At 47.9% G+C, this 15264-nt stretch overlaps 1 protein-coding gene and 1 non-coding gene across 2 annotated transcripts in view; both read right to left on the bottom strand.

Moving 5' to 3' along the window:
- IARS1 (isoleucyl-tRNA synthetase 1) overlaps positions 1–10602 on the bottom strand; it is a 95514-nt gene extending 84912 nt beyond the window's left edge. Inside the window, exons 1-6 of the mRNA XM_058031823.1 lie at positions 10549–10602; positions 8790–8879; positions 5983–6102; positions 5385–5541; positions 4818–4937; positions 2014–2096 (exon numbers count right to left, since the gene is read on the bottom strand). Coding sequence (XP_057887806.1) covers positions 2014–2096; positions 4818–4937; positions 5385–5541; positions 5983–6101 — 479 coding nt within the window. The 5' untranslated portion in view covers position 6102; positions 8790–8879; positions 10549–10602. The remainder of the gene's footprint in view (positions 1–2013; positions 2097–4817; positions 4938–5384; positions 5542–5982; positions 6103–8789; positions 8880–10548) is intronic.
- On the bottom strand, positions 8116–8247 carry LOC131088341 (small nucleolar RNA SNORA84). The gene has a single exon (XR_009115088.1). It is a non-coding gene; the product is annotated as a small nucleolar RNA SNORA84 (small nucleolar RNA).
- Positions 10603–15264: the final 4662 nt, after the last annotated feature.

Here is a 15264-nt window from a genome sequence, read left to right as displayed (position 1 = left end):
TCAAATCAGCCACCACTGAAAACAACATTTATTACCAGTATTAGATTTTCTCCCTGAACTCAACAGAAACAAGGAAGAAAACACCACATGTCACAAAGAAATTCCAGTTGAGGCCACTCCAGAGCTGCAGGAAAAGCTACAGACCAGAAAAAAACAACCTAAACAGACTGGTTGAGCTGATTATATGACTAAAGAGACACTCCTCACCATATTTTAACCACAAAACCTACAGCTGCCAAGCCCACTCCCATTTTCATAACCAGGTTATTTTTTTTTGGACCTAAAATCATCATTGTACTCCCACAGACAGAACAACAGCAAGGTCAAACCACTGGACAGGCCAACATGGTCTCCAGGGCAGCCAATGCAGAAATTAAGCTGCAGTTTCTCCATTGTACATAGCTGGACACTAAATTTGAAACTTTCAGGGATTTCAAAAGGAGCACAGAAAAAATTGAATCAATTGTGAGAGAAGCATTCTAGAACCTACAGCTCAAATTACACTCCTGAGGGACGTGCAAAGTAACTTCAGTAACACCTTGTGGGTCTGATGATTGCCTGGCTCACCTTTTAATTTATTTAATTTTTAGGAAATTGGGCATTACCCTGCCAAAAGCATCACTCTAAGTGCAGTGACAGAGCTCTCTTTAAGCATCATCTGCTTCAGCCCTGAGACAGTCCTAGGAGACTTCCCAAAAAAAAAACCCCAATTTTTAAAAACAGAAAATGTTTCATTACAGGATTTAACAGAAACTTAACAGTATCAGGAAGCAAAAAAAGTACAAAATTAAGAGGCTGTCTGCCTACATGCTTCCTGAAATCTCACTGAGTTTTCAGATCCAATATAATGTAGAGTTTGTATCAAATCAGGCATTAGAGGAGGTGATCTCTGTAACACAGGTCAAAGACCAGAAATTGCCTTTTGAAGAGGTGGTGGGATAAAAAAATCACCAAAAAAAGGCTTGGGCTGCTGAGAGAGACCCTGCAACTAGCTCAAGGCAGGTTTGGTTTTTAAGCTGCCCGTTAAACAGGATTTGAGATGCCACTAAGTATTTCTGTAATTTACAAAATGAAGGTTTCTTGTCAGTTTTGGCTTTATAATTATGCAGGGTTTCTTCAGCTGAGCGAGTTAAACATCTGCTGCCTTCCCACCATCTCTCCACTGCTCACTGAAATCTCACTGGCACTTCAGTCTCTGCAGTGGCTTCTTTTAGATGTCTCTGCAGGGACATCTAAAAGCTCTGTCAATCCAGTGGCAGAACTTTATGAAACTACACAATTAAAGCTGATTAATAATGCTAACATTACCAAATATTCAATACTTCATTATGCACATAATTTGCTTTTCAATGGATGTTGAATTCACCTTGTGATTCTATCACCCAAAGGATTCACAGCTCCCATTTCTTCACTGTGTTAAACCAACCTGCTCATCCTTAACCTGGAAGGTTTTCTTGTCTTCTGAAATCCCAACAGAAACTGAACACATTGCCAAAACACCCAAATTTTATTAAGCTCTGCTCCAGGAGTCCAAGGCAGTCGTCAAACTGTGCTGCCAAGAAAAAGATAACAGCAGATTCACAGCCTCTAAAATCAGGCTTGAAGGAGAGGTTTGGAGCTAAACTGAGCTTGGACAGTTTGCCATTTACAGCTGACAGTGTGAAGAACATCAAGAATGCAGAGCTAGAATGTAATTTCCTAAACCAACCAAGGACCATATTAATAGATCTTCAGAAGTGCTTTGAAGCTGGCATGGAGCAGTAAGATTTCAGGGCAGCGTTGGTGCACTTTATTTTGCAAAGCCCTGCTATCCTGGAGAAGGAAAAAATGGGAAAATTCATTCCATCACTTGGACATCAAGAGGTTTCACATCACTTTAATTCCTCTGCCTGATGTTTTAACTGCATTTGGCACTTTCTGAGCAGTTCCAGTGACACGTGGACCAATACATGTTTGCAATGAGTGAAGCCTTTCTCACATTTCAAATCCCCAAAGCAGTGAGTGTTCACTTACCACACAGACTCCATGAACTCAGGGTAAAGAGTTTTATAGTCATTTTCAAAGTCAATCCAGCGTCCTAATCTGGTAACACTGAACTGTTAAGACACAAAAACAGATTGAAAGGCATCTTAATAATGCATCAGCAGGATACATTACAAATATTTATTCTGTAAAATAAAAATCAGCTGGATTTTAAGTGCAGTGTTGTCCCATCTCAATGAAATACATCTACAAAGTATTTTAGCCTGATAATAGTTCCAAACAGTGTATTCATACAGGCAGAAGTAAGGAAGGAATGAAACCATGAGCATGGCTATTTAGAACCAAGGTCACACATCAGGTAAATGTGTTCAACACAGCAGGAACAGTAGATCATTGGATCATCCATCAGATAGAAATGGTGGATCCCTCAAGGTTCAGCCAAGGTTCAAATGCCTGAAAATTGCTCTTCATGACAGTGGTCACACTTCTATTTTTAAGACTACTTGTTGCAGAGACAGTGAAAACCCAGAACTCTCTCAGCTTTCAGCTCCATGCAAACATGATGTAACTTGAAGACAAAGCAATGCTGAGAGAAATTGATACATGACAAGTTCTCAAACCCTTCCAGGGCCAGCTGCCTTCTGTGCCTGCCCAGAGCCACGAGAGGGCTGCCAGAGCCCCAGCAGTGACAGGTGCCACCCCTGGCTCAGGACAGGCCATGGTCACACTCAGACACTGATGAGGAATGAGCCAGCTGTGGGATTCACTGGGACAAGTGGGATTTCACAGCCACCCAAACCCCCCAGCTCTGCAGAGAGCCAAGGCAGGGACAGCTGTCCTGACACTGCTAACAGAGCCCACACTGAATGTCACACCAGCCAAGGGAACACAAAACATTCACTCCCTCACCTCTGCATTTTCATACCACACCTGAGCTCTGACATGGATCAGTTTCCATCCTGACCTTTAAGCCACTCTGACATTCCTCTATAAGATCCACAGCCTAGGATTGATTAGCACAAGGATTCACAGAGTTGGAGCAGTATGTCTGGTCACAGCATTGTGAGATCTCACACAGCCAAGGAACCTTTACTATTTTTTCATAAGGCTCAAATATTTGCTAACCACTCCAGGCAGAAAACAAACAATCCAACAGGAATGCTGGTAATTCCTCTCCCAGCACTATTCCAAAAAATTTCAGTTTAAACAAATTTCATTATTTTTATTTATCATCTAAGATAAACTTGTTTATGTCTGTGTGTATGAACAAAACAAAACACAAAATCCATTCACCACCCAAAAGATCAAGTGCTTGCACTAACCAGCACTGCAAAAACACCAGCTGCTGAAGCACAGCAAGTTAAAAGGTATGGAAAATGAACCACAAATGTTCCAGGTGTGGCTGGGACAAAGTTAACTTTCTTCTTCATAGCTGTCCAGTGCTGTGTTCTGGATTTAGGATGGGAATCATGTTGTTAACCCACTGCTGGCTTAGGTACTGCTGAGTCCTGCTTGTCCCAAACAAGGAGTTCTCAGTTTCCCAGGCTGTGCCAGCCAGGAGCTGCACAAGGAGCTGGGTGGGAGAAGAGCCAGGACAAAGAAAAGCCAGGACAGCTGATCCCAGCTGGCCAAAGGGACATTCCACAGCACAGGACATCATGCCCAGCAGAGAACTGGGGGGACTTGGCCAGGAGCTGTGAATCACTGGGCTGGCCATCACTTGGTTTTCCTGGCTTTTATTCCTCCCTCTGTCCTCTTTTACTATTATTATTATTATTATCATTAACATCATTCTACTATTTTATTTTGTTTCAATTAAACTGTTCTTATCTCCACTCTTTGGTACTTGGCTGCCAGCTGGGGTTAAACCACCACAACAAACCAGAATGAATCTTGCTGTTTTTATTTCTAAAAGCAATAAAGAATTATCCATGATGGGTTTAAAATACAACATTTCAGAGTGTAATTTGAAAAAAAACAAACTGTCTGCTTTTCATCCAGCCACAGTTACTCCACCCAAGGCACCTCTGGTGTCTTCATGCTCCCAAGGGCAAGAGGCAAGTGATGCTCAAGTAAGAAACTCCTATTTCCATGAAAAGAAATACAGCAGGACTAGAAACATGCAGAGGAGTGGGATGTAGTAGAAGAGCCTTTGCAGGAGGAAAAAATTAAAATAATATAGGACTGCTCTGCCTAGGGAAAAAAATATGGTTAAGATGAAGCTTAATTGGAAATAATTTTAAGAGAACTACCATTCTTCAAACTCGCAGACATCAACACTCTCCCTGTATTCCTGGGATGAAAAACTGACACCAATATCCTCTGGGAAGACTGAGGGTTTACCCACACCTCTGGTGACAAAACCAGATGTGAGAATTTCTGTTCTTCCAAAAATACAAGCTGCTGCCCTGCACTCTGGCAGTGAAAACACTGTGGGGAAGGAGGAGCAGAAAAGCAGTGAGGTTAATGGTAATTTTCTTTAATGGCTCCATTAGAAAACCAGACAGATCTTTCAATTTTCTATACAAGAGAAGACACAAAGAAAGAGACAATGCTCAACATATCTGTTATTTGCTCAGTGTAGCTCATCAGACACTTTGAGCTCCAGGTAACCTGCCAGTAACCTTCTCCTGACAGCACAGCAGTGTCTGTTCCAAGCCACAAAGGGCCTCTTTTTGTTCCCTTTCAGGATCACAGGGGAGAAACACAGGAGCTTAAAGGCATGAGATTTATGCACACAATCAGAGAAAAGGATGAAGTCCCCCCACCTGAAACACTTCTGCACAAACACATTTAGAAATGCTCAGCAGAAGGTGGACTGAGCCTGCACTCACCTCCCACTCCTTGGCATATCTCATGACAATCCCTCTGCACTCTTTGTTGTAAGCTTCAATGCCCATCTTTGCCACGTCCTCTGGCCCTTTAATGCCCAAAGTCTTGTCAATCTCATATTCCTGGAACATGGAAAACAACCAAACAAAACATCCTGTTAGCAAAAGCCTTCAGGAGTCTCCTGGATACTTTATGTGTCCTGTGCATTCTAATGAGGCTCAGGGGCCTCCTTTAACCTTTTGGGATTTCATGGGAGCTGCACCTGAACTAGGCAGGGATTTCACAGGCTCACTCTGGTGTGACAGTTTCTTTAGTTTCTTTAGTAAAATAAACAAAACACCACTTTCTGAAATATGAGCCAAATAAATACAGCTTCATAGCAATGACCAGAAGGAAGCTCCTGAACTCACCACACACAAAAGCCAGAGAAACACACTGGACAAGGAACTTCCATTTCTCTTTTAGCAACAATGTCAGGCATAAAAGCAACAGAAATATTAGTGATAAGCAGGGAACAACAGGGAAAGAAGAACCTACAGAAGTATCTGCAGTAAATTCATGACACATACCACAGGCAAGCCATGGCAATCCCAGCCAAACCTCCTCTCAACATGGAAACCACTCTGATGAGCAAATCTGGTCACAATGTCTTTGATGGTTCCTGCAAGAATGTGGCCATAGTGGGGCAGCCCCGTGGCAAACGGGGGGCCATCATAGAAGTTGAACCTACAACACAAAACATTCCTCATAAAAATTGCAAAAACTGAGCAGCAGGTCAGTGACAGGTGACTCCATGCTTGCACTACTTGTGTTTCACTTGGAAAATGTCCATTCCTTCCTCCTCCATCATCAGGTGCTGGCAGTGGCACTGCAGGGAACATCCCAGCCTGTTCCATGGCACACCCAGCACAGCGGGAAGAGCTCCTTGCTTCCCTCCCCATTTCTCTTACCAACCCACCAGGCAGGAAATTGCAGGTTCATTACAAGGGTTTGAACACTGCTGATCTTCACCAAGTGAAATATAAAGGGACAGCAGAAAGAGCCAGGCCTGCTGCTGGCAAAGGGAGCAGCTGCTGTTTACAGAACCAAGGAAAAACAAAGAGTAACCACAGCCAAGCCAGCCCTGCACTGCCACACACAATTGCTGCAGCTTTTAACAATTCTTACCTAGGTCTGTTCTTTGATTGCTTCAGGCATTCCTTGAAACAATTTAGATTTTTCCAGAGTGTCAAGATCTTCTCTTCCTCATTTGGAAAGTTTATGTTTTCTGGGACTTGTTGAACCATTCTTTCCCAACAAGGATCGATAAGAGAAAAAGACACATTGAACAGAAGTGAGAAAAAATAACTCCACAAATACAACTTTTATCTTTCAAACCCACATCACCAATCCAAAGAGCCTGATTCATTGCAGGCATGGAAGCAAGAACTCCATTCTAAAAAAAGCCTAATTTTGACTGACTCACACCAAAGTTTTGGAACAGGAAAAGGATTCTCCATTCATTCAACCAGGATTGTTCCCTTTTTTATCATGTTTTTATTTCTGTTTCCCAGAGAAAACAGTCAAAGGGTAAATTATGTTTTGGTTACAGGGTTTTTTCTTCAGGACAAGCCTCTGAGTTCAAACTGACCCTTCAGCACCAGTTTGTATCAGAGAGTTTCACTTTCAACTACTGAAGAAGGAGCAACTTTTCCTTGTTCATCTATTCACAAACTGTTTCGATGTTTAAAGGAGCATTTTCCATCAGGCTGTGCCAACAATCTCAGATGCCCCTAAAAGCAGCCAGACTGCAGAGAACACAGCTGAAAAACTGCAAAGATGAACATGAGTTTTAGAAGTACATAAAAACTTGTACAGGCCACTTGTGTACAAGCAACACAGGGAAGAGGAATTCTCAACATTATTAGGAACACACAGCAGTTGCCTGGTTCCAGAGCTGCTATGAGATAGAAAGGGGTCAGGTGTCAATAAAATGCCACAGCAAGAACTAAACAAAGCTCTGTTTTAAGGCAGCAGCTCCCTAAGAGGAGAAAATTGGGTATGAAGGTTGTAGCAGATGATGCTAAAGGATAAAAGGGTTCTTCTACCTCTCACTTCAGTGCTGCTGCTCCTAAGCATACTTACACCAGAAGTAGCTACTACAGCTTTGAGTTTCACTCAGCATTAGAGAATTACAAGTAACAGCACTGTTTTGTTAATAAAAAAAGGCCTGAGTTTTGGGATTTACTCAGATTTGTAAATACTAACCATAAAGCAGCAAAGGCAAATGCATGAAGACAATTCTTCCAGTTACAGCTGGAGCTCCAAAATATTTCCTTAAACAGAACCCAGAACACCACAAAAACTGCCAGCTCAAGACTTCAACCCCTATGAAAAAATGTGCTACAGACCAACTCCATCACTTTTGTATTCATGACAAATCATTCTCTCCACTAACAAACCCAAATTATCCTTTATCACATTATTATAATTGAGAATCCCACGACCTGGAGCACAGGCAACACAGCATTTGGAGGGGAAATCAGAGGCTGACAAGGAACATGTGGACATGGCCTGGACGTATTTTGAAAGGCAATAACCAGCCTGAGCACAGTGAGTTACTCTACATAACCTGGAATTATCACCAATCTGCCTCAGAGCACTGATTAAACTGTGACTTGATCACAGAGACAATGGAACTGATAAAATAATTCAGCCTTAAAGCTTTGATCTCCCACAAGCCAGCTGACCTGAGGTTTACGGATCTGCATGTTCTACTCAGCTCCATGTCACATTTTCTCAAAAAATCCCTTTGCCCAGGATTTTTCTCCTGGGAAGCTGAGAAGCCCCAGAGGAAAGGGAAACAATTCTTATCCCATTTGCTTCTCCTGTGTTTTGCTAGTCTGGAATGTGTTTGGAGATTGTTTACCCACAGGTGATTATTTCATTGGTTTCATGTGAGTTGTTTTCACTCCTTGGCCAGTCAGGGCCAAGCTGTGTCAGGGCTCTGGAGAGAGTCACAAGTTTTCATTATCATCTTTTTAGCATTCTGTAAGTATCCTTTCTGTATTTTTTAGTATAGTTTAGTATCCTTTAATATAATATTATATGATAAAATAATAAATTAGCCTGCTGAGAACCTGGAGTCAGATTCACCATTCCTCCCTTTGTCTGGGGGAGCTCAAACACAAACTCAGCTCAGGGATCTGCACGTTCTGCTCAGCCCCAGCTCAGCATAAATCAGTGTAACTCCCAAATCAGTGTAGCTACAAAGTGTCTGGAGCCTGGCCAGCTGTGAGGAAGCAGAGGCAGGCTGGTTTGGGGTGTGCCTGGGGCAGGGCTGAGGAGGCTGCTCAGGGCTCACAGCCTCCCTGCGTTGCCCCAGGGTCACTGTGGGCCCATTCTCCAACTGAAGCACTGCACAGGCACAGCAGTGTCCAGCAACCACAGGGCACAAACCTTCCACACCCTCAGCAACAGCAGCACTTCACTGCAGCAGAAGCACGGGGGGGAAATACTGCTGGGAATTAATGTGCAACCATCACTACCCGTTATATTTTCCAATGATACAAACCAGAATTTTATGGAGATTTAGAATTTTAAACAGAATTTTAAACAGACTGACTTAAAAGGCAAAAAGCACATTGAAAATCTTGCCATGGCTCAAGCTCAGCTGAGAAAAAAAAGCCAAAGTACAACAATCATTCTATAGACAGAGGTGTGAGTACCCCTACAGCACAGAAAAAAAAAAAGCTTGTTATAAGCAATCTAGTTATTTTCAATCACAAAATAATGGAGAATAACTTCATTACTTTGAACACAGTCTGAGCAAAAACATCACAAACCATATTACAAAAATTATACAAACACATCTAATAAACCTCACTTTCACACAACACCACATCTACAGAGATCAGAAAACACATGAAGCTGACAAGAAGTGTTGAAGTTTAAGACAATGCACCATTAACTAACTTTTTATTAAGTACACTCACTTTTTTAGAGGATAACAACATGCATTAGCAAAGGTGTCAAAATTTGGAGATTGTGCTACAGCAGTCAGAGACTTAAGCTGGGCTTCTTATCTACAAGAAAAAAAAACATGCATTAAAACCATAAAAGCAAGTTCCCATGAACTTTTTTTAAATATTAATTTTTTAAGAAACAATAAAAATTCAGTTAAAACACCACTATGAACAAAGTGAACCCACATCTGAGAAATATTGCTGTACTTCCCATACATCAGATATGTGATTAAAACAAAGTGGATTTCATTATATTAATCATTTTGTCGCCTGAGAAATGATAAATATAAAAACACAGGATGAACTAAAGGTGAACAAAAGGTTTCTGATTTCCAGGGGTTTATGATCAGTCTCTTATTCTTGTTCCAGTCACCTTCTCCCACAAACTATTCCATAAAAGAGACCAAAGCTCCCTCCAAAGACAAGGAGCTTCCTTTCTCCACATACAGCTGCTTTCTCCAAAGTTAAACAATGCTCCATTTTCCATATTTTCCACATCTAGCACCCATTTCTGTCTTTTCAGGTCCTGTTCTGGAGTAACATCAGTCTAGACCATTCACCTGATCATCAAAATTCTCCATTTCAAGAAGGGGTGCAAACAGCAAAGTTTAAAACAAAAGGAAGGAAGGGTGGGAACAGAACGCTGAACTACAGAACGAACATTGCTTCTGAAAACCCTGTGTCTTATCCAGGGAATAAAACTGCAACACCAGCCCAGCTGTCCCCCTGCAAGGATTTCCTGTAACATTGAGAGGCCAATTAAAACCTTGCTAAAACAATAAGCACACTCATCAATTAATGCTGTCCTTAGATACAAACATTTCATGCTATGCAAGAGCCCAGTTTTACACTGTATCTTGTGCTGGCTTAGGAAATGTTGGTTGTCATCCTGCTACATTGATTAAAAATGCAACATCATTGGGAACAAAGGAAATCTAGGTTATCTTGAAATAACTTTGAACTACATCTTTTTAATAAAAACTCAGAAACCAGCATCAGCTGAGTTACTGAACACTGCTTTCATGTGACAAATTAATTCTATCACCTGACAGCTGCTTTCTAAAGGTGTCACCACCAAACCGAATTAAAGCCTCAGAAAGGCTGTGGAAGCCAAGGTTTGCTGGAGATATCAAAATCACTGCAGCTGCAGCAATAAAAAGGGTGCATTCATCAACCCCCCAGCTAAAAGGATATTGAAGGGAATGCTTAAGGTATTACACATTGTAAGGGACTGTAAGTTCTTTGTACAAATAACTAAGGAAACCAAGACTTGCTAAGCATGAAGCCCTGCAATACAAATAACTGATGAACCCAAGCCTTGCTAAGCATGAAGCCCTGCAATACAAATAACTGATGAACCCAAGCCTTGCTAAGCAGAAAGCCCTGCAATAAGGCACCAGGCTACCCTTTAATAAGCACCTCCTATAAGTAATCCCTAAATTGCCGAAAAAGCAATAAATCCGCACAGCACCCAGGCAGTAAATCACGCACACGAACGGGACGCTGTACACACAGAACACACGATCTAACAACGCCCAAGGCCGCAGGGAGCCGCCAGCCCGGCCGGAGCCGCTCCCGCCGTGACAGCACCGGCACTGCCGACCCGGGAGCCGCCGCCCCCCGGCACGGCGCTGGAGCCGGCCCGCTCTGGTGTGTCGGACCGGGCGCACGGAGCTCAGCCCGGCCGGGCCGTGAGGGGCCGAGGCTCCGGCCCGGTCCCCCCGCTCACCTCCGTCCCGCCATGATGCAATCGCGCCAGGTGCAGCATGGCCGGAAGCGCCGCCAGGGCCACGGCCAATCGGAGCGCGGCTCTGTGTGGCCGCACAACGGCGCTTTGTAAGGCGGCCACCCATTGGGTGTGAGCTCACTCGGGGCGGTGCGTCACGGCGGCGCGAGGCCGCTCGGGAAATCCTGATTGGGCGGGGCGGGGAGGGGGCGGGGCTTGGGGGAGGGGTCGGGCGGGGCAGGGGCGGGGCCGGCAGTTCCCCTCACGGCGCGGGGGTGAAAGGAGCTCGGTTCGTGGCAGGGCAGCCGAGCCCAAACCCGGGCAGGAGCTGCGCTGGACGTCCTGAGAACCCCGCCCGGCTCTGACCCACCGAGAGCAGGACGCTGGGCTTCCCCCAGTAACTGGATACCAAGGGCCTCCACTGAATCCCTCTTGGGAGCTCGACCTTACCTCCGTTAAAGGGATTCTCTTAAATACCTCAAAATATCAATTCTTAAGGCTGTAGCTACAACAGAAGTCCCTCCTTTGCTGCTAAATACATAAATAAATAAATAAATTTTTAAAACCAAACTTGTAGATGGGTTGTCCCATGTCAAAGAAAACGGTTTGAAAAAATATTATTGCTGGCTGGCAACCACTGAGAAATTACAAAACGTTTCATGATACATCAAAAAAACATTTCCTCCACTTTTCCAGTGCTGAAATCAGCTGTGAAAAGGCTCTGGAAAGGGAAAAATAGTAGTGAGGCAGGAAGGTGAGGGAAGGAGATTTCCCAGCCTGCACACCTGAACCCTGCCCAGAACAGAGCCTGGGGAATGAAGGCCAGGTCAATAATGGCACAAATAGTTCAGCTGTAATGATTTCAAATTGCTCTAAAAATTTATTTACTTATAGAGATATAGGTACCAATAAAGGTTTCAATAAAAGCTTTATGTTTTGATTTGCAGGACTGGGTGCAGGATGAATTCAGTGGTCTGTGCAGGGCAGTGTCAGTGTCTGGATTAGAGATAATCCAGATGTGAAGGGAGGCACATTAACTGGAATTCTCTCCTGCACAAAGTAGCACAAGGCTCCTTTCTACACACAATTTCCTACATCCTTCTAGAACAGCTAAAAGAAATGCAGACTCAATCTGCACCAAAATGAGAGAAACAGAAGAGAAAATGGGAACTGAGGCCAGACTGAGCTGGGCTGACCAGCCAGACAGGAGAGACTGGCTGCATGTCGTTGCCAGGGCAGAGTCCCCTGTACAAACACAGAGTTCTGGCATGTTCTGTATCCAGGAGAGAAGTTTGGAGTGGCAGAAGTTTATTCAAGCCACACTGCTGCCTAATACATCTGTGAAAAAGCCTGTGACAACTGGAGATGTGGATTCTACCCCATGATGTGGCATTTCTTTATAAACATCCTCAGAGGCTGCACATTTTAGACAGCTGCTGCTTGCTCCAGTGCCAACCCCTTCTATTTTGGCCTTTAGTTTGTAAAACACACAGGTAATAACACCAGCTGAGTTTAAATGGAACACCATATAATTCCTGAATGGAATTTGAAACAAACACTGCTTAGAAATACACACTGTAATGCAGTGAAACAGACAAACGTGGGCAATTTTGTTTGGGCAAGTTTCATTACATGTTTAGCTCAAACCCAGACTTTTACCTTGTCTCCCTCAGTTTATTTGGTACTTCTTTGCCCTTCACTGTTAAATTGTAATAAAATGTTACCCGCATGGGAGTTGCTGCCCTTGTTCATGCACAGCTTTTACTTGGGAGCCTTTGGGCAACACTGGGCTTGTTTTCCATGAACAGATTGGGAGGGAGTGGGGAGGGGGGGAACGGGGAAGTCACAGTCAGATTAGTTACGTGCAGGGCAGAAAAACGCCACCCAAAACAGATTGGAAAATCAGGGGAAATTTGTGGTAGAGGGACCAAGGCCCAGCACAAGTAACTGGGACATTCCCCAAATTACAAAAATGAATGTCTCTGCTCTTGTTTTTCACTCTAGACTGATGAAAAAGCACCGATTCAGCCGGAGAGGTTAAAGGGAAGAAAAAAGAAAAAAAAAAAAAAAAGTGAAGCCTCAGGAGGGGACCCCCCTGGCGTGAAGCGGCTGAGGGGGAAGGCGCGGGCACCATTTTGTGGGACCCGCGGGAAGGTCACCGCTGCCCGGCGGTGGCGCCGGCCGCAGCCTGGAGCTGCAGAGGAAGGGCGGCCGCGGGCACTGGCACTGAGGGCCGCGGCTTCTCTAGCACCCGGTGCCGGCCTCAGGCTGCCCCTTCTCCCTCCCCGCTGCTCCCGCGGCCATTTCACCGCCATCCCCCCACCCCACCCCAGAGCCCCTCACGGGCGGCATACGCTGTTTGCGTAGCGGTTGGCGTAGCGCCGCTGCTAGGTACAGGAGCCGTACGCGGTTTGCGTAGCGGTTTGCGTGGCGCCGCTGCAAGGGCCGGGCGCCGTACGCGGTTTGCGTAGCGCTGCTGCAAGAGAAGGGCGGGCAACGGTGCTTGCGCGGTGAGCTGAGCGTAAACGGCCTTCGTGAATAGGAGATGAACAAAATGCGCCCGCAGCTCTGGGCCAAGCCAAAGCGCGCCCAAGGGGGAAGAGATCCCGGGATAACCCGGGATAACACGGGAGATACGAGCGTGCGGGCTGCGGTGCCGCGGAGCCCTCGCACTCCCCGGGCGCGGAGAGCCAAGTTTGGCGGGGACAGGCCAGCTGAGGAGCGGCTGTGCCGCCCCGGCTCCCCCCGCGGCGCGGCGGCCGTTGGACTGCGCCGGAGGTGATAACTAGGGGCTGCGCGGGAGCGCGTCGGCAGTGGGCGCGGGGCGGCGGGCGGTGCGCGCGCTCCGTGTGCGGTCCCCGAGCCTCGGCGCCTTCCCCTCACCTCGCTCGCTTCGCTCCCGGGCCCTGCCCCGGCCCGCCGTGCCCGGCGCAGCGCTGACAGCCCGGCAGCGCCCGGCCGGGGAGTAGGCGAGACCATCTCCGAAGAGGCGGCTTGGAACCCGTCAAGCTGCCCCGCAGCCCGCAGCCGTTCAGCCAGGCTATGCGCTGCCAACGGGCTCCGCTCAAGAAAAAAACAGAGCGGATCGTGAAAAGGTAGAGGCGTCCGCAGAGGCCCCCGCAGGGCTCTTGGGAAGCGGCCGCTCAGCCCGGAGAGAAGCTGAGGACGCGCCGGAGAGGCGACGGCGCAGGAGCAGCGCGGCGGGGGCGTCCCGGCGGCTCGGAGCATGTGAGAGGCCGGGGGGCCGCGATGCTGCGACGCGCGGAGTTCATCGTGTGCCCGCCCTGGGAGCCCGCCCGCGGCGAGGGGGTGCCGGGGGGCGCCTCCCCGACGCCGCTGAAGGGCGGCGAGCCCCGGCGGGGCGGCAGCCGCTCGCGTTGGCCGCCCGGGCGGCGCGGCAGGGTCCCCGGCGGGGCGCGGAAGCTGCTGGGCAGCCGCACGCACAGCCACTTCCAGCACTACCAGCAGCTGCAGCAGCAGCACTGCCGCGCCTTCCGCCGCTGCCACCGCCCGGCGCGGCCGCGGGTGCTGCTCTCCCTGCGGCCCGTCAATGTGCTGGGCCGGCGGGCGCCGGGCATGCGGGCGCCCCGCAACACCAACCAGTTCCTGATGCGGGAGAAGTACCAGCTCATGCACCTGCGCTCGGACTCGGTGGGCACCGAGAGCGGCGGGTCGGACTGCGAGATGGACCCGCTGGACATGGACTCGTACCTGGGGGTGCTGGAGAACGCCCGCGGGGCGCTGATGGAGTGCGCGGGGGAGCCCGGGGCCGCCGCCCGCTCCCCGCCCGCCCGGGCCGGGGCCGATGCGGCCGCGGGCTCCCCGCAGGAGGAGAGCCAGCAGTACTTCCCCTCGGAGGACGATGTGATCGAGAGCGAGCTCTTCATGGAGAGGGACTTCGACGAGTTCTGCAGCAGGATCGCCTGAGCCCCGGGCCTGGGGGGAGCAGAGCCCCGCTGGCTTGGAGCCTTTCCGCCTCGGAGGGGGGGAGAGGTTTATTTATTTCTCAGCCATTCCTTTGCGTTTTTGTCAGGGGGGTCGGCTAATTTTACAAATGGGCGCGTGTAAACAGGGGGGAGCCCCCCTTGTAAATAAAGTGAACTTTTCTGAAGGCGACATCAAAGCGGATCGCGCTTTTTGGGTTTTGGGGGAGAGCGGGGACAGCCGGAGCCGCCGTCGGGGGCAGTGCAGAGACCTGCAGGGAGGGAGGGAGGGACGGGCAGGGACCGGGCACGGGGGCGGTGACGGCCAAAGTCACGGCGGAAAAGTTTCACGCCTCCCTGGCACTCGCCCCGATTGTGGTTTACGACGGCAAAGTCGTTTAATGACCGCGGAGGGCGGCCGAGGAAGCGGCCCTTGACACACGGACACGGGGGGAGCGGCAGCACAGAGAGACAACAGCTCGAAACTCGGCAGCCCGGCCCGGCTCGGCTCGGTGCGGGCACAGCGGGAAGGGAAACACCAAAGCCACTGACCGGCCCTGCAGGTCTTTATTGACCCTCCCTCGCTGGGGGCACTTTGGCCGAAGCTTCCATGGCTGCCCGTGCTCCTGACAGCAGGTTTCTTTCTATTTTACCAACTACAGACATTTTACAAATGTCTGGAAAGAGGTTTAAAGGGCCACCAGCTGAAACAACTGAGCCAGAGGCAGTCAGGGTTAAGTTTAAGTACCGTGCAGGGAGCAGATCTGACCAAAATTAAACTGACCAGTTCCCAGAG

The sequence above is a fragment of the Melospiza georgiana genome, chromosome 11 (genome assembly GCF_028018845.1).
Source record: "Melospiza georgiana isolate bMelGeo1 chromosome 11, bMelGeo1.pri, whole genome shotgun sequence".
NCBI lineage: Eukaryota > Metazoa > Chordata > Aves > Passeriformes > Passerellidae > Melospiza > Melospiza georgiana.
Note: the sequence above shows the minus strand (reverse complement) of the source record. Positions and strands in the feature narration are given on the sequence as shown.